Source organism: Penicillium hispanicum (assembly GCF_028827665.1).
Source record: "Penicillium hispanicum strain IBT 35686 chromosome Unknown utg000003l_segment0_segment0, whole genome shotgun sequence".
Taxonomy (NCBI): Eukaryota; Fungi; Ascomycota; class Eurotiomycetes; order Eurotiales; family Aspergillaceae; genus Penicillium; species Penicillium hispanicum.
In genome coordinates, this window is record NW_026623195.1 from 339,219 (window position 1) to 363,786 (window position 24,568).

General features: G+C 51.8%; 9 protein-coding genes across 9 annotated transcripts; 4 read left to right on the forward strand and 5 right to left on the reverse strand.

Annotated features, from left to right (window-relative positions):
• Positions 1 to 332: 332 nt before the first annotated feature.
• N7459_002530 (LysM peptidoglycan-binding domain-containing protein) lies at positions 333 to 1,903 on the reverse strand (the record flags this gene model as incomplete). Its single annotated transcript, XM_056941715.1, has 3 exons — positions 333 to 1,211; positions 1,269 to 1,754; positions 1,814 to 1,903. The coding sequence occupies 3 exons, from the start codon at positions 1,901 to 1,903 to the stop codon at positions 333 to 335; spliced, it is 1,455 nt and encodes a 484-aa protein (XP_056801598.1).
• Positions 1,904 to 3,533: 1,630 nt separating this feature from the next.
• Positions 3,534 to 4,172, forward strand: N7459_002531 (kinase domain-containing protein; the record flags this gene model as incomplete). Its single annotated transcript, XM_056941716.1, has 1 exon — positions 3,534 to 4,172. The coding sequence occupies one exon, from the start codon at positions 3,534 to 3,536 to the stop codon at positions 4,170 to 4,172; it is 639 nt and encodes a 212-aa protein (XP_056801599.1).
• Positions 4,173 to 5,551: 1,379 nt separating this feature from the next.
• On the forward strand, positions 5,552 to 6,718 carry N7459_002532 (uncharacterized protein; the record flags this gene model as incomplete). Its single annotated transcript, XM_056941717.1, has 1 exon — positions 5,552 to 6,718. The coding sequence occupies one exon, from the start codon at positions 5,552 to 5,554 to the stop codon at positions 6,716 to 6,718; it is 1,167 nt and encodes a 388-aa protein (XP_056801600.1).
• A 58-nt stretch (positions 6,719 to 6,776) lies between these two features.
• N7459_002533 (uncharacterized protein) lies at positions 6,777 to 7,882 on the reverse strand (the record flags this gene model as incomplete). Its single annotated transcript, XM_056941718.1, has 2 exons — positions 6,777 to 7,307; positions 7,355 to 7,882. The coding sequence occupies 2 exons, from the start codon at positions 7,880 to 7,882 to the stop codon at positions 6,777 to 6,779; spliced, it is 1,059 nt and encodes a 352-aa protein (XP_056801601.1).
• Positions 7,883 to 12,094: 4,212 nt separating this feature from the next.
• Positions 12,095 to 14,670, forward strand: N7459_002534 (SLC26/SulP family anion transporter; the record flags this gene model as incomplete). The annotated part of the gene is made up of 2 exons (XM_056941719.1): positions 12,095 to 12,535; positions 12,601 to 14,670. The coding sequence occupies 2 exons, from the start codon at positions 12,095 to 12,097 to the stop codon at positions 14,668 to 14,670; spliced, it is 2,511 nt and encodes an 836-aa protein (XP_056801602.1).
• A 608-nt stretch (positions 14,671 to 15,278) lies between these two features.
• On the reverse strand, positions 15,279 to 15,920 carry N7459_002535 (EMC6 family protein; the record flags this gene model as incomplete). Its single annotated transcript, XM_056941720.1, has 2 exons — positions 15,279 to 15,662; positions 15,846 to 15,920. 2 exons carry the CDS (start codon positions 15,918 to 15,920, stop codon positions 15,279 to 15,281), a joined length of 459 nt encoding a protein of 152 aa, XP_056801603.1.
• Positions 15,921 to 16,623: 703 nt separating this feature from the next.
• N7459_002536 (RNA-binding protein VTS1) lies at positions 16,624 to 18,580 on the reverse strand (the record flags this gene model as incomplete). The annotated part of the gene is made up of 3 exons (XM_056941721.1): positions 16,624 to 16,680; positions 16,747 to 18,011; positions 18,076 to 18,580. The coding sequence occupies 3 exons, from the start codon at positions 18,578 to 18,580 to the stop codon at positions 16,624 to 16,626; spliced, it is 1,827 nt and encodes a 608-aa protein (XP_056801604.1).
• Positions 18,581 to 19,455: 875 nt separating this feature from the next.
• N7459_002537 (tetratricopeptide repeat protein) lies at positions 19,456 to 22,942 on the forward strand (the record flags this gene model as incomplete). The annotated part of the gene is made up of 5 exons (XM_056941722.1): positions 19,456 to 19,778; positions 19,832 to 20,858; positions 20,919 to 21,735; positions 21,789 to 22,004; positions 22,056 to 22,942. 5 exons carry the CDS (start codon positions 19,456 to 19,458, stop codon positions 22,940 to 22,942), a joined length of 3,270 nt encoding a protein of 1,089 aa, XP_056801605.1.
• A 208-nt stretch (positions 22,943 to 23,150) lies between these two features.
• On the reverse strand, positions 23,151 to 24,062 carry N7459_002538 (alpha/beta fold hydrolase; the record flags this gene model as incomplete). Its single annotated transcript, XM_056941723.1, has 1 exon — positions 23,151 to 24,062. One exon carries the CDS (start codon positions 24,060 to 24,062, stop codon positions 23,151 to 23,153), a length of 912 nt encoding a protein of 303 aa, XP_056801606.1.
• Between the last annotated feature and the right edge of the window lie 506 nt (positions 24,063 to 24,568).

Sequence of the window (24,568 nt, forward strand, 5' to 3'; positions counted from 1 at the left end):
GCCATGATGGTGCTTTAGAGCCGAAGAGAAAGAGGGGTGAGCGTGTGTAAAGTGGACAAGTGGGAGGCACGAGAGTAATAAGGGGAAGCCCCTTGGAACCTTGGTGGTGTGTATCCACCGTCAATCCTATAGTCCCGGGGCGGCCACTTTCTAAGTCTTCAAAACTGCCGATTACCTAAATGCTGGCAAACTCCCTTCTGAATAGTATATATATGCCGAACTCGATCTGACCCTTGCAGCTAGCTCGTCCCTAATACCTGAAAAGCCATCAAGTACTACAACTCCTCTCCCCGAAAGCACCGAGTATATTCCACTATTCCACCCTTCGCACTCTACTCATGATACGCCTCTTGAACAGTCTTACACCGCAGCGAATTCCACTTCATCACAGGAAAGTTGATGGCACTGTTCTTCAAGCTCTGGCACTGCACCGCCATCACCGACGTATACGACTGCACCTTGTCATCCGGGTCGGTACAGTTATTCGTGTCGTAGACGCTGCACACCGCGTTAGTGAACGTCCACGACCCGGGCATTTGCAGCGGGCTCGAGGCACAGTCGGTATACATGGCGTCGCTAGACGAGACCCATCGACACCAATTGCTGGCGGACTGGTCGGTGGACATCGTGCCGCGCAGGTCGGTGCATGTCGTGGATGAGCCGGTGTTGCGGCCTTCCAATGTGTAGAAATCGCCTTTGCAGTTTTCTTTGGCGTAGACTTGGATTGTCCAGTAATCGTCGGTGGCGGTCGAAGTTGAGGGTTCCGTCTTGGTTGTTTTGGAAGTTGTGGTTTGGGTGGATGTCGAATGCGTGGATGTAGTATGACTGGATGTCGAATGTCTGGATGTTGAATGCCTGGACGTCGAAGGAGTGACTGATAAATGTCTGGCTGTAGAATGAGCGACTTTAGAGCGAGTGACTCTAGAACGAGTAGCTTTTGCTGTAGAACGAGTGGCCTTGGAACGAATAGTTGTAGAATGAGAGACGTTAGGATGAGTGGATGAAGTTGTGCGAGGCTTGCTGGTTGATCTAGCGGTCACAGTTGATCTCGTCAACTCATCTTTCGCTGTTGACGACTCGCCCAGCTGCGTGGCGATGGTTTTGGCACCAGTCTTCGTCGCTTTCCGTGAAGTACTACTATCTGCAGATCCGGTCGGGCATCCTTTAACGAGGTCTACAGTATTGTAGCATCCGCCCCCAAGCAAATCGCACTACAGAGAGAATCAGTATCGGGGCCAAGCAATATTCGTCTGTTTCCGAAGGGTTACCTTGCAGTTTTTGGCGATGCATGGATTGAGCGATGCAACATCGGACATGTTGGTCGGACGCGTTGTCCCCGGTACCTGAGGACCACAGATGGCCTGCGCGTGAGCCACCGGCATTGGAGGAGACCCAGAGCTGAGACAAATGAAATCACCAGGGAATATTCCCTTGCAGCCAGTCCAGCCGAATGTTTTGTTGTTATATTTCTCGATCTCTTCGGTTGTGATCTTGTATCCCTTCGCAAGGCGCGTGCAGGTATCGTCGCTTTGAACAGTATGGTTGTAGCAAAGGCCATCGCTACTTGGCTGAGGTGGAAGGTTGAGGGTTCCAGCTGAGCAACAAACAGGTTGTCCATTTAACAGCGACGAAGAGCATTCAAGGTCAGTGTTGAATTTACTCAACTCGGCTGTCGTAATGCCGCATCGAGAGGCCAAGCTCGCGCAAGTGTCGTCTGACGATACGAGGATAGATGAACAAGCGACTGAGGATCTCTGCATTGAGTTTTAGTGTGCGTATTAGCTAGAAAATGGGTTGGATGTCACAAACTGACCTCGAGGAGACTCCAAGGCGACGCGGCCGCGGTCCATAGCAAAGAAATGCCCCATATGGCGAGAATGCCACCCAGTGGTGCAACACCCATTTTGTTGTGCATGTGGTCAAGTTGCATCGATCTCTACATGAGGGAATATGAAGTTTATATATATTCAAAATTGCCAACAAGTTGCAGGGCTCGGGGAGTTCAACAGACAGTATTCATTGATGCCGATTCAATCTTGCATGAAACAAAAGATAGCACTTGACCCTCCCAGAGAAGGTTCAGCGTGTCTTCTCCCTGACAAGTGACAAAGAATACCTTGGATTCTCACCTACACATTCTGCATGTCCTCGCTACTGTCAGGGATTGACTCGACCGTAGAGGCAAATGACCCCTCATTCATTGTTCGCTCTCGCATCGTCCCTGTTTCATATGCAGGGATTGAATCCCCAGTATTCTTTCATAATCGCTATCAGCGCAAGCCACCAAATTGCGATAGGCCCCTTGTCAGCCACTTTCCATGAAAACAGACGCGAGGTATGCTTTGAGACTCGGTGGTTACAGCGTCAATGATACGAAGCGATGTGTTAGGGTCAGTGTGACCAGGCAAGGTATAACGATGATGCAGAGGTTCGATCGATTCAAGGAACTAATCTTTCGAGAGCAGAAACGGAACAGAAGTACATACAAAATAGGCTTCCCTCAGTGGATAGACCAGAATTCTATTCGATTCGACCTTGCAGTTCTATTCTGATAACCGCTGTTATATTCAGCCAGTATATGTACAACCACACCGCCTTCCGTACTGCCAGTCACAGCGCGTCACTTGATCACTTCCAGACAAGAAGATAAACATGGACCGGAGACTCCTTCGCCCATTCTGTCAGCTCATGCTTCGACGAAATCAAGACATTTTCTCGCACCAATTTTCATTCACGTCCAAAATAAGCCATAATCACAATGCCTTTCTATCACCACCCCCATTTCGATGCCTTCATGCCATGGCTGACTCGTCAGATCTACCAATGGAAGATATATACCATCCTGAGGTAGATGTCGAATATCTCGAGGACTATGTACCCGGTGGATACCACCCAACTATCATCGGAGATACCTTTTGTAATGGCCGCTACACTGTCGTTCACAAGCTCGGTTTTGGTGGATATTCAACAATTTGGCTAGCCCGGGATCAGCAACACCGGCGCTATATCTCGCTAAAGATACTGACTGCAAGAGCATCGCCAGATAGTCACGAGGGGGAAATCCTTCATTATCTGATGAAGAGTGACCATCCTCATTCTGGAAAGCGATTCATTCCGCCGCTACTGGACCAATTCTCATTTCATGGCCCCAACGGATATCATCAGTGCTTGGTTGGTGAGCCCACTGGTGGTAGTATTGCCCAGTCCAAGGAGGATAGCACAAATTTCATGTTTCCACCGGATGCCGCTAGATCCACTGCCGCCCAGCTCCTCTTAGGATTATCTTACTTGCATACAAACGGAATATGCCACGGAGGTCAGGATACTTAGCCTGTGCATATCCGTTTACTGATCCCGTATACTAATCGCAGACAGATCTCCATTTGCGCAACTTTCTCTTACGCATACCGCACTTTGACGGCCTAAGCACAGCTGAGCTATACAAGCGCTTCGGTCAACCCTACGAGGTTCCTATACGGCGAGTGGATGGAAAGCCTAGTGAACCCCACGCACCGCCACATGCCATCTATCCCATGGCTTTGAGCATGCCTGCCAACGAGGTGGATAATCCAGAGATCATCATCTCAGACTACGGAGCATCCTTTATTGTGCCAGACACACCCACTCCGACCCTCCATACCCCAGCTCTCTACTCTCCACCAGAAGACTTTTTCAACGAGCCCATCGTCCAACCCACCGCAGCTGATATATGGACTCTAGGTGTCAACTTGTACGAGGTCTTAGGCGAGCGCCCACTCTTCGAAACATTTGCCTGGGACCGAGATGATATCGTGGCCGAAATGATCAATACGCTGGGCCAACCGCCTGTGCGATGGTGGAATTCTTGGCATAAACGCTCCGAATTCTTCAAGGAGGATGGGTCATGGGTCGATGACTTCCAGCGTATCAGCACTCCCGTCTTCCGGCGTCTACACCAGCGCCTTTGGGATATGGGTCGTGGTGAGACAGAGCAGACGTGTGCATGGGACGTTGCCGGCGGCGAACTACGTGCGTTGGAGGATTTGCTGAGAGCTATGATGGCGTTTGAACCGGCGGAACGACCTACAGCGGACCAACTCCTGGGGTCCGAGTACATGGTGAAGTGGGCGTTGCCCGCATGGGACAGGCAGAAGAGGCGGAAAAGTGTCCAGCCTGCAGATGAGGAGCCTTAGGGTGCCTACGCTCCTGTATATCGATATGTTGGTCCTAAAACAGTGACCGAGAATAAGCAAGGTTTGCCTAAGATAAAGAATATATAAATGAATGGTATTATTACTCCCGTTCCCTAATTTACTGATACGCCCTATAAGAAATCGATGGGATTAGGATCCATCCATGGATGGCTGGTATGACCATTGTCAATAGCGATCATACCGAATGTGGCAGCACAACTGTTCGAATTGGGGTCAGTATGGCATTATGGCCCAGGTGTTGCGCGAGGCTTTCATCACAATAATCGCCATCCTTTTCTTATATCCCCACTCGACCTTCTCCCTATCTCCCACATCAGTGTCATTCTACTGTACGACGCACCATCAATATGGATACCTATGGTTTACTTGATATGGAGGTCGAATGGGTACATCCTGAACCCTCTGAGAAGTTCACTGCTCTTCTCCGAATGCTGCCCCGTATTCCTCGGACCGGCCGTCTCTTATTACCTATTCTCTACCTTGAATATCATCTTCACATACGCACACTTTAAGCACCTTTGTGACGAGGCATCCCTAACCGGGAAGACCCCTTGGTTTAACCAAGAGGACCTTGAGCAAGTCTGTCATTTTTCCTCTGGGGTGTTAGTTCCCAGCTAGGCGAGTCTGCAGCCCACCGCGAAATGAACGTATTGCAGAACCGTCATGCTCGTCATGGGGATCTAAAGCAAGACATGACGATTTGGATCCTCTCAAATTGGCTGTCGACTTTTCCATCGCACAACCTTCCTTATGATTACACCTACTCACTTATCACTGTACGACCTTCTTCTCTTTTCATCTTCTTCCTTCCACACCCTTCTTCCTCTCCTTCCTTTATACCACCCCGCCTCTCTAACACCATATCATCTCTTAAGGTACTCCTCTCATATCATCTCTACTCCTCTCATTACTATCCCTCATCACTTCACCTACATCAAAATCATTAACCACAGGGAACGTTTTCTGCGCAAGGATTTACACCGCGGACGGCATCTTTCTCGAACTGGGCATATGGTCATTATTACATAGCCGTGCCATAGTACTTCGTACCAACAAGCTACATATTTACATATTAACTATAGGACTAATCCTTATATATATTCTTATCATTTAAGAGGTCTGTATAGATGAAAGAAGATACCTAAGATATAGTAATTATAAGTATTTAATCATAAAATACCCTATTCTCCTAGTATGTAACCTAGATTACACCCTGGAGTGTGTTCGTACATGATTCTCGGCAAGATTTCAGTATTTTTCAGCACCCGTTCTGTCGGAATCGGTATGGAGAGGTGCTGAACCGTTTTGGACTCACACACTACGCCATTGCTTCACCTCCTAAGCACTGAATCACTCCCATGGATCCCTTCGCTGCTCTCCCTTGGTTTATTCTCCGCGACATTCTATGTTTGCTGCCTGATCTTCCTACCTTGCACCGAGCCTCACAATCATCTCGGGCCGTGTCCGGGTTTCTCCGCCGCACTGGGGCATTTCCCCATGTCGTGGAAACGATCATTGCCCACAAAGATCGTGCTCAAGGGGTGAACCCAAAGGTCCAACTCTACCTCCGGACCTTGGTGTATGTCTGGTGGCGAGGGTCGCCCGACGCCGCCGCCGATGATAATCCACTACCGGCCTCGTTCGAAGATGTCGCCTATTTTATAGGAAAGTCTTGCCCAGATGGTAAGACTTTACCCACTGGCTTTGGCGATAGTCCGATCCCTCGGTCAACACCTTCAGCAGTGCTATACCGCCTCCTGGAGCTCTCAACTCAGCTCCGCCAGACTGCGCACGCATGTTTCCACGATTGGATGGCTCGTTGCCGGGCCTTGAAGCCCGAACGACGAGAGAATCAGCGCGCTGAATTCTCGCACCTGTACTGTCACCCACGGCCTCGGGGCGTACCGATCACTCCTGTTGATATCGGGCCCCCTTCCTGGTTGGAAGAGCAGCGACTGATCAGAGCAATACTACGATATCACCTCTTCTGGGAGCTCAAGGCTGCCGTGACGACCGGAATTCTCTCCGCTGATAGGGACAACATGGATCTTGCACTCTTTGCAGAGAATGACATCCAAACCTTCTGGTGCGGAGCGACATCGACTCCAATTCCGAGATTAAGGGCCGACCATGGGACCCAGTTCAAAGCGGTTTTTGCTTGGCTACAGCAACAGCGGCCAATAGGGCCTGAATCCCTGTACTGTTGCCCCGAATTGACACCTCTATCCGCCAAGCAACTGCAGTTGCCAGACGACTCTCAGATGTCATTTGTACCGGGATATGTGTGGATGCGGAAGATCAATAAGGGACGGTCTCCGATGCGCAACCTGGATCGCACGATTTTTCAACAGCTAGGGTTTGATTTCTGGGACGAGGAGAGGCTAGTAGCTCTGGGGTTCATGGTTCCCCTCAATGGCAAAAGCACCAGCCCAGGGAGCCACCGAGATGAACAGGATCTATGGTATCGATGGTCTAGTATCTTGACGGAGAGCCAGTGGATTGAGAGTATACAGCGGCAACTATAAGAGGGCCCAGCGTTGGTGGTTTGGACGGGTTTCTCTTCGACCGTGCCCCGTATAGCAACTAAGAAACGCTCTCAATTTTCAGAACTGCGGCCAACGTCCACTTCCTTCGTCTCGTATCGCGCTCCAGCACTGTTTTCTGCACCCCTCGAATCCTGATTTCCGTGATCTCCCTGAGACCAAATTGAGTCTTATGCTGCACCAGAAGCCAAAAGACGACTCTGCAGTTCGGGCTCCTGAGGACAGCCTTGAACTCGTCCTGGTCCTGGGTCCACTTCACTTCATTTTGGTATTGCGACCAGTCGTCGAAACCCGCGGGTTTCTGGAGAGCTCTTCGGATAAAATCCAGTGTTGGATCGTTAATGATGTCGGCCTGGATGATATAATTCAAGTTCTTGATCGAAGGCGTGTCCGAATCTAATTCCGTGAATAATTCCTGCCACTGGAGAAATGTCACGTCCGACCAAGCCTGAAGATCGGGCAAATCGGTGAGTTCGGTACACTCGATGGACGAGCGCGGACTCTGCATCCACTCAATCGCAATCGCACCGTCTTGGATATTGTAAATGGAGTCGTATTCTGCGTCGGTGGGCTGGAAGCCGTTAGAAGAGTTTGTATATTACCCTATAGCACACTTACTTCGATCTCAACCCCATGGTCATTTTTAAACTCCTCGGACTGAAGCCAGGTGATCTCCTTGTTGTTGGCTTCATTAATTTTGAGGTCGCTAAATATGGCATCGAGAGCTTCGCTTTCTTCGTCGGGTTCTTCGCCGGATTCTCCATCGGATTCTCCATCAGATTCTCCATCAGATTCTCCATCAGATTCTCCATCAGATTCTTCACGATCCCAGCCCCATCTCGCGAGAGAGCTATAGTCCGTCCAAGGACTATCGATGGTCGTCCCCGGTTTCAGATATGACGCGGCGTCCTCTTTTTTGGCTTTCATCGCAAGCACCCATTGACCTCCCTCTTCCACGGCAGCGTTCCAGGTAGTATCGTCGACAGCATCGGTTGTAGCATCGTCCCGAAATCGAAGGACCTTCGCGCCATTGGATCGACCATGCGGACTTGGGATTGCGGCGTGGTGCTGCGCGGGTAGTGCAGTCGAGAAGGAGAATGATAGGAGCGAGAGTAAGACAACCAAAATACTCGTCCTCACCCACATGATCGACGTGGCAGGGGGAGGTATTCTTAACTAACGTGACTGTGAGTATCTGCAGATTGAAAGGAAATCATTGTTTTTAGGGGGATAACTAGAGCTTGCCCGTCAAGGCATTCTATATAGTGCCTGCCCCTAACTCCCAAACGAGTATAGGGCTGACATCAGCTTATTCTGTCGGAATGAGTGTGTGGAGACTCGCATTAACAGTTTATCTTTTTTCTGTATGTTATGATTAGTTAAGTGTACGCCCCCTAAATTGGCAGATTAGGCGTAATAATAACTCAGATTCTCCTTGATTCTAATTAGTCGGGTCCTCTCGTTGGGTTCCATATCATCCAACCAGCCTGCGTATTTCACTTGCTCGGAATCCTATTGACATTTTAGCCGAAGCCTTGTAGCAATACCTTGTATATTATTAACTAGAATTCGAAACGTTCACTACTGAGCAAACACAATCCTTCGGAGGCTTCCGATCTGTAATCTCGTCTCTTATAAACCACTGAATACGTTGTGTCCTATTGATACTTTACTGATGGAGAGACGAGATCATACGAAGGAAGGATGATCATGCATATAAGTGATGATGATGGAGGATCTATCTACATGAGAGGAAGCTTAAGTGTGTGGGTCATGTGACACCCGCATACGAACATTGACCATACGGGATTTCCTCTCCACAGCATTGAAATATTATAATACTACGGTCGGTGTACTATACTCGAGAGAATACTATAGTATAGTCACGCCACTTCTAACGGCGTTGGTGGTTCAAGGTTTACCGCCCCCTAAAACCTCGAATGACTCGGATATTTGGCCTAGACAATGCGTCTCTCGCTGCCCGGTCAGCCCAGTGTCTACTGGTCCTAGAGTTACCTATGGTCATGGAATAAGAAAACAGCGCATCGGACACAAGAGCTAAAAAAAAGAAGAAGAAGAAAGAAGAAGAAAGAAGAAGAAAGAAGAAGAAAGAAGAAGAAAAGGAAGAAGAGCACCTACTAGCTACGACCAGGATCGAGGAACAGCGCAGGGAGACGATATTGAGATGCGTCGAAGGAGAAAAGGACAGCGTTGGGGGCAATCGCGTTCGTGGCTTTTCTTCTAGGCAGGTGCAGAATAATAGCCGTGGGAGACCTCACTCTCCATGAACGTTTGTTACAATTTTCCGCTTGTAAGCCTCAATTTCTCATCTTAAGCGCACGCCGGTTGATTTCATCCAACGATGATGTCAAATTATTGGCTCGTACTGCGAGAAGTCAGAATATTCGAACGCAGTGTTTCGTCGGGCATTAGATAGCATGGGCACTGTAAGCAAGGGTTGATAATACGAGTCAAATTCTATGAAGTCTCAACTAGGGGATTCAATCGGCTTTAAGTCTACTCGTTCGGAAACGCCGTTTTTTTTCAATCTGATTGCACCCAGTTAAGTTTTGCAAATAGCGAAGTGCCACAACGTTGAAGTTACCCTTCGATCCCTAGCTTTTAATACCCAGTAGCAATTTTATCCCAACAGGATTGAGATCCCATCCTACTTGAAATCAGGTCGACTTCGTTTCAAACTGCAATCCGTGTTGTGATGAAATCGGCTTGTTAAGAGACCTCCCACTATAAGAGTGATCATGAATAAGACAGTGTGTATAGCTTCGCCAATTCCACTTATATGAGTGGCAAAGGAGGCAGAGCATCGTCTACTGTCAGTCTCGAGTTTCGATCTTTCTTGAAGCTCGAGAGGCAGAAATACCCACATGAGCGATCCCAAGCGGACCTTTGAGGCGACAAATTTGGAGGGGAATCCGAGTGGCAGCGTGTTATCCAGGACCGAGTAGAACGAACAAATAAAAAAAACACTCCACCCGGTTCGAGGAAGACCGGATGCGCACTACACAATGTGGCCATTTTTAGCGATCACGCTAGCGAACCCAGGCACTCTTGTAGAGAGCGATTCACATCAATCTGTTTGGAATCAGTCGGGTGAATCTGGACAAGGACAAATGGTATTATGACGGGCAGTGAGCAGCATGACGAGAGATCTCTCCCACGAGAAGTGCAGGTTGCACATCCGAGCCCTGCATATGCAGCTCTCGATCTACAAGTCACCATGGGACATAACTGGCCCGCAAGGCGAACACAGAAAATCGTCAGGGCTGCGAGGGTTTCCTTTATGCTGTCGCTTTCCCCTTTGGAGTTCGATTATTTTCCCACGTGCAAGCACTGGAAGAAATTAGGAAGCAGGCGATGCGAACGAGAGCGACGGCCTCGGCCATCGGGACGATGCCACGGGGGGCTAGGATGGTGTCAACGCGGTAGGTCCAGTAGACTCGCGTGGTCGTTTCGCGCTGTCGTGATCGGGATGGATTCAGCTCGGGCGCCCGAATGACAACACCTCGTATCGCAGTCACCGGGATGGAGGCTAGCGACCATGGCGTCGAGACCAGCGGAAGAGAAGGTTTTTCTTGCGGCGCGGAGCATGATGTTCACACGCGCAGAGTATGTCGTGAGAGGAACCTCCTGTGACGAGAGGGCACCTCTTCCCTTGCCAGGGGGCTCTGTATACTGCGTGGCTGTGTGCATGAAGGTGGCCCAAGTGTCGCCGTGCAACTCAAGGGATTGATCCGAGACGCGCTAGCATCCATTGCAGGAAGGCTGGTCACTTTTTAGGTTATGGGCCGCAGCCGCGATAAGCTTGAATGACGTGATTTGGATCTGGATGGCGTAGTTAACTACTACTTGCTCGACTTGCATTGCGCAGATGGAAAAGACTCCGTTGGCGACGGGGCCCGTCTCTGCTGTCCACTGCGCGAGCTTGGCCCACGAGCAGCGGCCTAGGAAATTGTCTCGCCCTCAAGCGATGTGCGTGGTGATGACGAACCAGGGTGCGGCGACGAGAAGAGCACAAGCCGATCGGCCATGGTCGATCCCCGAGGTTGCAACAAGTTGACACCAACGCAGGCTCAGGGGAGGCTCAGGAGCTAACCAATAGAGGAGGGTGCTAGTCCAACTCCACAGCCAAGCGCAGATGGGGGATAGAGACCCGTGCGGGTGCTTTTGCCATCGGGCAAAGACGCTCGAAGAGGAGAGACTACGCGGCAGAGGCGTGGAGGGCGTTGAACAAGCGTGAACCTTGGAAAGGACTAGAGCAAGGCGCAATGACTACAGGAATTCGCATGATACCAAGGGAGCAATAACAATTAGATAATTTTCATAGCTAACGGAGTTAAGGTTAAACTTCCCTTGGACCTCCAATACGAGCGAAGAGTGGCAAAGAGCCGAGCACTGCCAATTGTTCTACAAGCATCCAGCTATGGATTACCCCATTTGGAACCGAGGCGGATGACTAAGTAGGGAAATTTCCTGCAGCGCGTTGGCATCATCGCCGCAGCTGATTTCACCATCAAACTGTACTCTGATTGGCTGTAATGAACGGGATGACCCACGATCGTCGACGCCCGCGTGGCCGTGATTCGTCATGTACGCTTGGCGCCTTATGTCATCCGATCTAGGCGAGTTTGGGTTTTTTGGATTGTGATCAGAAAGGAAGGAGCGATGGGTGCGCGGGTTCGCAGTGTATATACAATCATCAGTCGTGGGTTGATGTTGTATCTACATACTACCTTCCTATAACCTACAGTATTCGCCACGCCATTCTGGCCCACTCGGAATCCGCTGCAAGCTACAGATTGACTACATCCGGAGTTCGACAGTAAACGGCAACCGCTCCACGTTTGTTCGTCACCATCGCTTCCAGACCGTCTGCTGGTTCCACCCCGGCAGATTACTGGGCCCAGCTTGAGATCATCGGTGGGACACGACCTGCGTACCCGCCGCTCGTTTTCATTCTTATGGGTAAAGGTGTCCCGCGTGCTTTCTTCCAATTCTCGCCCGCGCCCTGTGCACGAATCTCGAAACCTGGGGAGCTTAGATATTGCGCCATCTGCTCCCGAATCACGCACCCACCTCCACTCACCCCTAGTGCGCTTCCTTTTCTTCTTTTTTCCTTCTCTTCGCTCCTGCGCCCTGTTATCTAGCTTCTGTGTGGCTGTCACCATGGGCAGTGCGTGATCGGCTCTCTTTTGACATTTATATTCTGGAACATCGCCACCTTTTCGAGACCTGTCACCGCGTTCTCTTTTTGCCTCCCCAACTGGCCGTGCTCTCTCGCCGTTCCCCGTTTCGGCAACTGATAAACCTCCCCCCAGACCTGGCTGTCTGCGGTTCATCATGGGTGAACGAGCTTCCAAGATTGGCCATACCGTGGCCAAGGGCCTAGGCATCAAGGTCGCCTACCGAGACCCCATGGGTGCCACTGATCCTGTCACCCGCGGCGAGTCAACCTTCTCCGTTGGTACGGCCGACACCTACTCTTACAACGAGCCCGAGCCCACCAGCATTGATTGGATTTGCGAGGTGACCCCGTCTTTCCGCCAATTCGTCCACTATCTGATCAGCTTGTTCCCCTTTCTCAACTGGATTGGCCGCTACAACATGCAATGGCTCGTGGGTGATCTCGTTGCCGGTATCACCGTTGGCGCTGTCGTCGTGCCCCAGGGCATGGCCTACGCCAAGCTCGCGGAGGTCCCCGTGGAATTTGGTCTCTATTCGTCATTCATGGGTGTCTTGATATATTGGTTCTTCGCCACGTCGAAGGATATCACCATCGGGGTAAGTCTCACTAGGAAACCAGAGAGATGGCTAGAAGAAGTCGAGCTAACTCGGATTTCATTTAGCCCGTGGCCGTCATGTCTACACTGACTGGTACCATTGTGATCCAGGTCCGGGATCAGTACCCTGAAATCCCGGCCCATGTGATTGCGTCTTGCCTTGCAGTTCTTCTGGGAGGTATTGTCTGCTTCCTGGGTTTGCTCCGATTGGGGTTCATCGTGGATTTCATCCCGCTTCCTGCCATCTCGGCCTTCATGACCGGCTCAGCCATCAACATTGCGGTCGGCCAGGTTAAAACGATGCTGGGTGAGACTGCATCCTTTTCCACCCGCGGTGCCACCTATAAGGTCATTATCAATACCCTTAAGCATCTCCCAAGTGCCAACATTAATGCAGCAATGGGTGTCACGGCCTGTGCAATGTTATACATCATCCGTTCAGGCTGTACATACGCCGCAAAGAAGTACCCACACCGTGCAAAGCTCTGGTTCTTTGTCTCGACCTTGCGCACCGTCTTCGTCATTTTGTTCTACACGATGATTAGTGCCGCGGTCAATCTGCACCGCAAGGATCATCCTAAGTTCTCTCTGCTAGGCACTGTGCCTCGAGGCTTCCAGGATGCTGCAGTTCCAACTATGGACCCTAAGATCATCCGCGCATTTTCGAGCCAACTGCCTGCGGCTGTTATTGTTCTACTCATCGAGCACATTGCCATTTCGAAGTCCTTTGGTCGGGTGAACAACTACAGTATCAACCCCTCGCAGGAATTCGTGGCTATTGGTGTCACCAACCTGCTAGGTCCCTTCCTCGGTGGCTACCCCGCCACTGGATCTTTCTCTCGTACTGCCATCAAGTCCAAGGCTGGTGTGCGAACTCCACTAGCAGGCTGTATCACCGCCGTCGTCGTGTTACTAGCCATCTACGCCCTCCCTGCTGTTTTCTTCTACATCCCTCAAGCCTCCCTGGCTGGTGTCATCATCCATGCCGTGGGTGATTTGATCACTCCGCCGAACACGGTGTACCAGTTCTGGCGCGTGAGCCCACTTGATGTCATTATTTTCTTCATCGGTGTCCTTGTGACTGTCTTTTCTTCCATCGAAGATGGCATCTACTGCACAATCTCCGTATCTGCCGCTGTCCTGCTGTTCCGTGTTGCTAAGGCTCGTGGCCAATTCCTCGGCCGGGTGACTATCCACTCGGTGGTGGGTGACCACCTGCTGGATGGCGACGGAAAGTACGGCTCCTTTGACAACTCCAAGAAATCTTCGGAGGACGAGGACCACCATCGGTCCATCTTCCTTCCCATCAATCACACCGATGGATCCAACCCAGATATCGAAGTGGAGCAGCCCTTCCCTGGTATCTTCATATACCGCTTCTCCGAGGGATTCAACTATCCGAATGCCAACCACTACACGGACTACCTGGTGCAGGCCATCTTCAAAAACACCCGTCGCACCAACCCACACGCCTTCCGTAACCGCGGGGATCGTCCCTGGAACGACCCGGGCCCAGCACGCGGTCAGGAGCAGGCCGAGCTTGAGAACACACGACCACTCCTGCAGGCTGTTATTTTGGACTTCTCTTCCGTCAACAATGTGGACACTACGTCTGTCCAGAACTTGATCGACGTGCGGAATCAGCTGGACTTATACGCCTCTCCTCGGTCAGTGCAGTGGCACTTTGCCCACATCAACAACCGCTGGACCAAGCGCGCCCTTGCCGCCGCTGGATTCGGATACCCGACTCCCGCCTCGAGCGACGGTTTCCACCGCTGGAAACCAATCTTCAGCGTCGCCGAAATTGAAGGCAGCACCTCCGCTGCAGCCCACGCCGAGTTGGTGAACAATGAGCGCGAACACGCCCAGCTGCACAACACCCACGATTTGGAGACAGGCATCAAGTCTGAGTCGGCTACCACTGAGCGCGAGACGCACACCATTTCCTCGGAAGAGAGCAACACCGTCCACGAGGACAAGCTGCAGCGCGACCTGTCCGACAGCAAGGCGTACCGCGGCCGGCGCAAGGTTGCTCTCGTGCAGGGCATGAACCGCCCCTTCTTCCACATCGACCTGACCAGCGCCCTCCAGAGCGCCGTCGCCAACTCCTCAAACGAGATTCCGCATACGGCCTAAGAATCTTAGGATCTTCCCGTTTCTTCATTGCATATTCCTGCATCTTATCACGGACCGTCCCTGGCTTGGAGTCCTCATGATATACCCTGATATGACCTGTTAATCTCTGTATTTACCTGCCTCCCACGGCGCCCCTTGTGAATGTGACCTGGCGCAGAAACTTTCCCCCATTGTTACTTCTCCCCATGTTTATCTGGTCATTGGCGTTGTGTTTTCTCTTGTTGGGCGTGGGCGGATCTCTTGGATCCCGGGGTTCACATTCGGATCTTTGCTTGGTTGGGCTTACAAGCCTACTCGAATTGTATAGGGATACCCTTGAATCATATAGATTGCGTTGATTCCAGCCTGACCCGTACCGTGCTCCGTAAATCCGTAAATAGCTTAACGACTTGAGCGTTGAAAAAAATATCGATGTTCAACTTCTGGAATCACATCAGGACGTGTCGTACGTAGCCTAAAAAGGCGCCTGCCAGCTGACACAGCCATACAAGCAGAACACGTCTTTTCATATTGCATCATGCATGTCCACTTATCTAAAACCAAGTCTATACATACACCCACTCCATCCCGCAATACCAGGAAGCCAGGAAACGCAAGAAAGATCACAATCACCTCAAGACACCCCCGACACCAGCCCACCCAAGCACAAACCCACTCAACGCCTCCGAAACGACACCACCGCCCAGCCATACATCCCGCCAACCGCCCTTCCGCAGAACATACCCGCCGCGGCGCCCCTGCAGCGCCATGCGCACAACGCCCGCCTTCGCGTCCATGTCGATGTCGCCCTCGATTTCGCCGCCGTTGGGGCCGGGGAAGAATGCGCCGGCGCCGGCGCCGCCCGAGCGCTGCAGGAGCATGAGGTGGAAGAAGCCCGAGACGAGGATGACGCCGGCGAAGTAGAAGGCGAAGCCGGCGGTTGATTGTAGGGCGAGGATGCCGGCGCTTAGGCCCAGGAGGAAGGCTACCAGGGAGTGGAGGGAGGAGAGGACCTGTTTGGGTTGTTAGTGGTGTTGGTGGTGTTGGTGGTCTGGGGGTGATGGTGCGGTTTGATGGGTATTGAGTGTAAGAGACTGCTTTGGAGGATTTTTTTTTTTTGAGGTGGGAGAGTGGATGCGTGTTGAGTATGTGACGGGTGGGAATGGGAGGGAGGTAGTGCGAGTGTTGGAACGTACTCGAGTGTTGTGCTGGACGGCTTCGGGGACGAGGGGATTGATGAGCAGGGAAAGCTCCTGCTTTGTTGGGGCCATGGTGGGTGTGTCGGCGTGAGAACTGGGTTGTTGGTGTTGGTGTTGGTGTTGGTAGGCTGCTCGTTGTGACTGATGTGTTGGTTGGAGCTTGGTTGGTTGGGTATTCCACTTGTCTCGGGGAGATAGGCTGAGAATTGCCACACTAGATGGGGCTGTATGCAGCTAGTAATGGCCGACTAGCCTTGAGTAGTGTTGGACTCGGATGCAGACAAGGCCGTTGGGGGCACCAGCATGAAGTGGGAGAGTTGTGATCGAGACGGATGTTCCAGCACGGGTTTCGAGAACGCACGGGCCACACCGGCCCATGCGGGATACACTATATACTACATACTACACACCATGAAAGTACATGCGTGGAAAAAGAGACCAAATCATGTCCATATCTACGATTAATCAAGCCATTTTCAATGTTCAGTAGCCCGAAGTGTTCCCTCCTCATGAATCCGTTTCTTGACATCACTGCGTTTGATACATGCCGAAGCCCACATTCATCGTATTAGGTGAACGAAAGAGATCACAGAGCGAATGAGGGAGAAAGAAAATGAAAATAAAAAACCAATGACAAAACAAAGACACATGACGAAATATGAATGGCAATACCATAAAAGTGCTGGGCATCAGATCCGATCAAATCAGATCGAGACTATCCGTGGTTACGAATGAACCGACTGCCATGGTATGCTTCATGCACAAGGGGATTTGATCACGAAATGTTTTCGAGCTTGCCATCTGTACGGGCATCCTTAACTTGCTCAAAGACCTGATTGTGAGCTACGTCAGCATTGAAATCCCGAATCTAAGGGGTAATGAAGAGAAAAACACTCACCTTCAGCATCTTGTTGCGCGCACCCAGTGCATTAACTCCGCGTTCCTCCAAGGCCTTGTCATCAAGCTCAACCAGTTCCGTCCATTTGAGATCCTTGAGGTTGTCGGTGTACTTATGTAGCCGAAGGGATCGCAGCCAGCTGGGGATGTCCTTCAGAAGAGACGGGTCCGTCGGGTCCTCTGGCGGCTTCGAGCTGCCACGCCGACCACGGGGCGAACGTCCGCGGGTGACCTCGGAATGATCAGACAAGTAGCCTTCGCCGCCCAGTCCGAACTGCCCAATTCCCAGAGAGCCCAGTCCATTGCCCATGAGTGGGTTGTTGGGATCGTAGGCTGCGAGGAAACCATTGTTCTGGGGCGATGTGAAGCTCATAGCACCAAGTCCACCACCCTGCATGGCGATGCCCGGAGAGGTCGGCCGGGATCGCCGACCTGCCATAGCCGCCTGTTGCTGAGCCTGTAAAGCGGCAAGTTGCTGGGCATTCAGAAGCTGGTTAGCCATGGATCCGTGGAGACCCGGGCTGGCCAAGCCCTGGGAGATGGTGGGATTTCCCGCCGAGTTCTTGCCCTGGCCATCGTTCGAGCGGGCACGGCGGTACTTGCGAGCATCATCGAGGGCAATGCGGTTGTTGACAGTGGACAAAGCAGCCAGTTTCATTGCGGTCGCATTCGCCACCATGTCCGCCTGGGAGTTCTGGTTGTTTTGTTGTTGGCCGAACGTGGCGGTCATAGGCGTGTTTGTCATGGAAGCCCAGCTGTGATTTCCGACATTATAAGGCGAGAGGAGAGGTGGCTCGATGTCTGGTGCGGGGATGGTCGCGGTCTGGGGAAGTGGTGAACGCATGCCCGAGGAGGCAGAGGGCTGGCTGAACTGTCCCATGGGCTGGTGCCCCGAGGAAGACTTCGGTCGAGCAATGGGAGGCTGGGTATCCGACAGTCCACCGCGCTGAGCCCACGGTGAGGATGGGGGCTGGCCCAGACTGTCGTTGTTGTCAGGCGCGGAGATAGTGGGGGCAACGAAAGAGGTACGGTCGAACACCGCACTGTTACGGTTTGACGGAGGCGCATTGCCCGTTTGCTGAGTGAATTCGGCCTTCTTCTTCGCAATCGCGGCGGCCGCATCGGGGAACATGGCATTAATAGTAGACGGATCGAGACCCGAGTTGCGCTTCGCACCCGGGGATGGCGGGGGCCGGCCCATGGAGCTCCGGGCGGTATCCATGTTTAGTTTCGACATGGCATCGCTCAAGCGGCTAGACATGGCATCTACCAGTGCAGTATCACGTCAGCCATCAGAACGTCATCAGAGAGCAACAGGAATGTAGCTTACCTTTTTCACCGAAGTTGGCCGGAGACAGAAGGCCGGACATTGGGTGACTCTGAGACATCTGCTGCAGAACCTGGATGAAGAATCGAATCTGCACCTGGGTAGTCTGCTGCAGCAGAGCATATAGAGCTGCCGTTCGCTCAGCCTCGCTCAGGACACGGAACCATTGCTCGATGGCACTGAGTTCGTCCTTGAAGTCCTGGTCGAGCGTGGCAGCGGCCATCTCCTCCAACGTTGTCTCATACTGATCAATGTCCGCCAGCCACTGCTGTGCAGCCCGATCCAACGCATCCTCCGTGGTGTTCTGGCCCTGGGACTGCTGATTGAAGAAAACCTCCGAAGACGGACGCATGCTGCGGGAAGACAGCGGCGAGGGAAACCCAGACATGTCGGCCGACGCTCGTAGCTGATGGGATCCGAGATTGCGGGCGGAGGATGGAGGACGCAAGGTGGAGTTCGGGGCAGCCTCCGGCGTGCTGTTGCGGTTGCCGATGATATGGCTCGCCATGATGCACCGGGGATTGGGTGGGTGGAAGGGTGAATAGTAAATACAGTTGAGGTGGAAAAGATTACTGCAAAACACCTGCAGCACCTGCTGAGTTTGCGTAACAAGATAGAATCGAAAAAACCTGACCGAGGGACGCAGGTGGGCAGACTCGAGGAAGCGAGGAACACCGTGATGGCCAAATCTCAATTCTAGGCGACAAACGATTGGGGCACAGACCAGTCCAGTGGCTGCACCTCGAATTTTGGCGAGGAAACCAAACGCAAAGGCCCCAAGGTGAGAGGTCACTAAGGATTAGAGCGGACCGGGAACGAAGGAAAGTCAGGACCGAGAGGCAATAGTGTGTCAAACACAGCAAGCCGATGGCCCCGTACCAAAAGAAAAGAAAAGGGGGGAGAGGGAGGAGAGAGATGGAAGATGGGCAAAGATGAGGGTGGAGAAGGAGAGGAGGAAGTGTAAGTGCGGAAAACGAAGAAGAGGCGAAATCACGGGTTCCCGAAATAAATCTGGACGCCGCATTCCTCCGTTCTCTTTGCTTTTCTGGCTCCGACACTCACTTGCCGCTCGCCTCTCGCACATTTATTCGGACTCGCTCGCGCCCGGTGGAGAAGTTCCTATGAATAATCGCGGCTGCAGCAGCTGAAACGTCTTGCCAGCATCAGTGCGCCGCTTCTATACGGTCTGGGCCATGGTCCCAGCGGTCTGGGTCGCGACGCACGTTATCTATGGTGTCTGATTGACCGCGGTCACTTAACCAGCGTCAAATCCAATCGCGTCTTCTCCGATTAAGTTTTGTGCTTCTCTTTGTGTCTTTGCCGCTGACGCTGCCACTGCCACTGCCTGCTCCATGGGCTGATCCCTCCTATCAGCTCGTCGCAATGGCAGACCCGGATTATCCGATAGATCCTGCATTGCAGGACTATGACTATCCAGATATTGATGAGAACATGCAGTACCCATGGCAAGGGACTCCGACATCAGGCCCTGGAGAAATTTCTGCTGCGGTGATTGACCCTCGTCTGTATCGAGATCTATTCGCACAGAACCCACCAGAGAGCCTCGAACAAGAGCAAGCGTACTCTGCCGATGAGGTGAATGAGCTCTCCGAAGAGGATGATGAGGTATACCCGCCAGATCTCCACGCACCGGATCCGGGGGAAGATGATTCGGACTTCGTGTATTCCGAGAACGAGAGCGAAAGGTGTGTATATTTGGCAAATAAATTACCTAACCTTGCACTAACAATGCTGCCAGTGAGGATGAAGATGAGGATGACCAAGTTGACGGCGAGGAAAGCGATGATTCGGTTGCACGGCGCCGCCGTCGCCGAGGCGGAGGGCGCTTCTCAGGTCGCTACGGCGCCCGCGGTGGTAAGGGTATCAAGCGAGGCCCTCGCAAACCATTAGAGCCCGGCCCGGAGTTTAAAATGCTTCATTCTGAAGCCACTTCTGCCTTCATCGATGGTGATTATGAGCGCGCAAATGAACTCGTAATGCGTGCAATCCAGGTCAATCCTGAAATGTTCCCAGCTCATTCACTGCTGTCCGAGATTTTCCTTGCCCAAGGTCAAAAGGACAAAGCCCTGACAGCTCTTTTCAATGGCGCACACACGCGGCCAAAAGATCCCACGGTCTGGATGAAGGTTGCCCGGCTCATCTTCGAACGGTCTGGCGAAGACCGTAAACAAGCATTGAGTGATGTGCTATACTGCTACAGCCGTGTGATCGATATTGAACCCAGAAATTTCAACGTACGATACCAGAGAGCGGCAATCTATCGTGAGCTTGGATACAATGGGAGGGCAGCTACGGAATACGAGCGTATTCTGAGGGAACGTCCACACAATGCAAGGGCTCTTCGACACCTAGCGGAAATCTTCATTGACCTCGACGACGTTCCAAGGGCGATTGATCATTGGGTGGAAAGCGTGGAGCACTACATGTCACTTGACCCCCAAGTTGTCCCTGACTTTTCTTGGTCGGAAGTGAATATCTACGTCGAACTCTTCGGTTATGTCGATCAGCATGAAGATGGGCTACATGCTCTCAAAGCACTTGCCCGATGGTTACTAGGTCGGAAGGATGATTTGATCTGGGAGGATTTCGAAGATGATGATCGGGAATGGGACTCAGAAGATTCACCTCGTCGTATCAAGCGAAACGGATTCATCCCTGGTCAGTGGCCTCGGGATTCATATGGCCTCGGACTGCCACTTGAACTTCGCATCAAGATGGGTCTCTTTCGGCTCAAACTGGGTGAGAAGCATCAGCATGAAGCATTGGTAAGCTGCCTCGTATAATGAAAATCAAGAGTCGTGGCATCTAACCAACAATCTGTACAGCATCACTTTGAATGGCTCAACCCAGAAGACAGCTCTGAAGGCGCACGAATCTTTGATTATGGTGATCTGTTCCGAGAAGTTGCAGATGCGCTCAAAGAAGTCGGGTTGCTAGAAGATGCTCTCCGCTTCTATTCCCCTATACAGCAGACTAATGAATACGCGGATATCAGCTTCTTCCTAGCCATGGCTGATTGCTGCATGCAGCTGGGCAAATTGGAAGATGCTGAGACCTGCTACCTCACAGTTGCTGAGAATGATGCGAACAACATGGAGTCACGAGTCCAGCTTGCAAAGCTGTATGAAAGTTTAGGAATGAGCGAACAGGCATTCAAGTACGTCAACGAAGCCGTTTTGATCGGTCGCCAGGAAAGCAGAATTCGGCGAAGGAGAAAGGATACTAGGCTTGAGCAGCTTGTCCTTGAGTTCAGGGGGGCCGACTCCGGGGTACCTAGGGCTATTGCGCCCAAACCGACCTCTACGCTCACAGGGAGGGCCGGCCCAGTCACTACTAGTCGAGGTCGTCCACCGCCAATCGAAGAAGCCACGAGAAGAGACGACATCCAGTTCCTGTACATGAAGATGCAACAACTACATCCACAAGTCAAAGAAGGAGTTCCTGATGCCGTTGAGGATTGGCTTGATCTGGCCGATGCTCTATTGCGTGATTTCCGATCTAACCGGATTTTCTATCCCATGGTACGCACGATGGAATTCCAGGGCTATTCCAGCGAAGCACAGAGAAAAGCCGGCAGGGGCAAACACCCAACGATGCTGCAGGATATGCAGGAGATGGCGGTGCGCTTGCAAAAAGATATGGGTAAGTTTGCCTAAACATCACCATCCAGGTAGTAAGCTCACCGTACGGTGTAGGTAATGCGCCTGAGGAGCCATTTTTGGATGTCGTTCCGACAGAGTACCACGGCATACCTTTTGATGACTGGCTTGACATCTTTCTTCAATATGCACTACTCGTCACGGAACAGGGTGAGCCTGAAGAGGCATATGAAGCTCTTGATGCTGCAGCAGTTGCCAGTATTTGGTTCCACTCCAAGCCTAAGTCACGTTTAATTCATGTTTGCTGGTTCAGTAAGTCTTCCCAAATCCGAGGTGACGGTTTCAGTGCTAATTATGGCCCAGCATGTGCCCTCCGAGCACAAGACGAAGAGGCCCTTACAAATGAAGCCCGTTGGTTCATCAAGGAATACCAATTTGTCACCGATACCTACCGCCTATTCTCCATGCTAAGCCGCTTATCTGGCGATCCTCAGAAATCCCTCTTCCATTCTTCTCCAAATATGAAATTCATGCTCCGGCAAATCAAAGCGATGGACTTCACTCTACCAGATGAACCATCCAAGCCTCAAATTGTTCGCAAATCCATCTGGAAGGAGCGCGCTTCTCTGTCAACAAAGGACGAAGCGGGGGATCCTATTCCTGCAGAATCATTAGACATCGCTCTCCTTATTCTCTACGGACATATTCTGTACTCTGGAGGTAGCTTCTACCCGGCTCTGAACTACTTTTTCCGCGCATATGCCTTGGACAACGAGAATCCAGTCGTGCTCCTTTCCATTGCGCTCTGCTTTATCAACCACTCTCTCAAACGCCAGTCCGAAAACCGGCACTATCTCATCAAACAGGGTCTTTCTTTCATGCAGGACTATCGCCGAGTCCGCACGAAGCCTGGCGCCCTCCTGCAGGAACGACAAGAAATGGAATTCAATTGTGCTCGAGTCTGGCATGGCCTGGGGTTATCGCATCTTGCTATCGAAGGATATGAACTGGTTTTGAAGCTAGGCAAACAAATCCAGCAGGAACACCAGCAACAACTGGTGGAAACCCATTCTCTGGCTGGTGACACTGACGTGGTCATGGGCGAAGCTGATTCGCCATCATCATCAACCCCCCAGAAGTTCGTCGAAGACTTTTCGTGCGAAGCTGCTTACGGTCTGCAATGCATCCATTCTCTTGGCGGTGATGAAACCGCTGCCAGGACGATCACCAACGAATGGCTTGTCATTTGAGGCGCGAAATGCCTACCAATAATATAGGCCTGTTCCATGACTGTCCCTGTCCTATGCCAGCCCTTGATCCTCAGGCAGTGAATAATCAATCAAAAATTTGTGCGAGGCATTACTAGCTGAGTACGGACTCTGCATGCGCTGCTCAGGCCTAATAAGTGCAAATTTCATTATCCCCATTGGGTCTCCAGCCCGTCAATGCGTGGGAATTTCAACCAAAGAAATCGTTGATGGCGGAGAGCACTGATTCGGGAGCTTCCTCTGGGATAAAGTGCCCCGAGTCCACACTATACCCTGACACAGGAACGCTTGCATCAGTTACTGCCCGCCATTCCTCCGTCGCCTTGAAGTACTTCTCAATCACACCCTGCTTGCCCCAGATGATCAGGAGGGGACATTTTACCAATCGATCATTCTTCAGGTCCTCCCGAGCCTCCTCTAGATCATACGTGGCCCCTGCCCGGTAATCATTACACATGGCATGAATGGTAGCGGGATGCCTCAGATTTTCCAAATAAGAGTCGAAGCACGCTTCGTCAAATATGCTCGAGCCCGCCTCTGCGTGCCCCTTCATCAACAGGAGCTCCATCACGGGCCTGGCAGGCCCCGACAAGAACGTCTCGGGGAGTGGCTCATCCTGAATCAACATGAACCAGTGGAAGTAGGCGCTAGCGAAATTGAAATCGGTTTTGGTGTACATGGCCAGCGTGGGACAGATGTCCAGCAAGATGGCTTTCTTTACCCGGGACGGATAGTCGACGCAGAGTTTGTGCGCGACGCGCGCGCCGCGATCGTGGCTGCACACATAGAAGGATTCGGTGAAGCCTAGCGAATCCATCACGGCAATGCAGTCGCGGGCCATGGCGCTCTTGGCGTACGCCGAGACTTCTGCGGGCGCGGATGATTGTCCATAGCCGCGGATGTCGATGAGGATTACGTTGTATTGGCCGACGAGCTGGGGAGCAACGCGGTGCCACATGTGGAGGTTCTGAGGAAAGCCATGTAACAGAAGCAGAGGCGGGAGGGAAGACGACGCATTGGTCCATTTGAGGCCATGGATTCTGACTGCTGGTTCGGCTTGGGTCTGAACGGAAAAGGGCTCGAAGCCCTGCAAAAGGACCATCTTGAAGCTTGTATCTAGGGGGACGACACGTAGATATTGGTAGTCGAAACCCGCAAGAGAGAACTCATAAAAGCTCGAATCTGGGTGAGCATTAACATGGTCTCTACCCAGGTGGGAGGATTCTGCTTTTAAATGCAAATGGCTGGAGAAACGCTCCAGCTTCCAATCACTCCAACCATACAGCGCCTTCCATGTACATCCATGGATGATGGTTGTAACCAATTAGTTCCGCCGGCCCGGATCTTCCGTGGGAACCGGTGGGGAACTTATTACTTACCGTATATCGCAAGAGAGAGCCACGCTTAAGATATTAATTGGCCCACAGATAGATTATCCCCCACTTAGTCTTTTTAGCCCCCGTTTCTACTATTGGCTACCCCCTCCCCCAAATAGTACAGTACTGGTAGAAAAGCAGCACCTAATTGGTAGCGGCGTACTGTATTCAGCTTTTCTGCCTATTATAGACGGCCATGCTAATTAGCTTAACAGCTTAGCAGTCAGCCCCC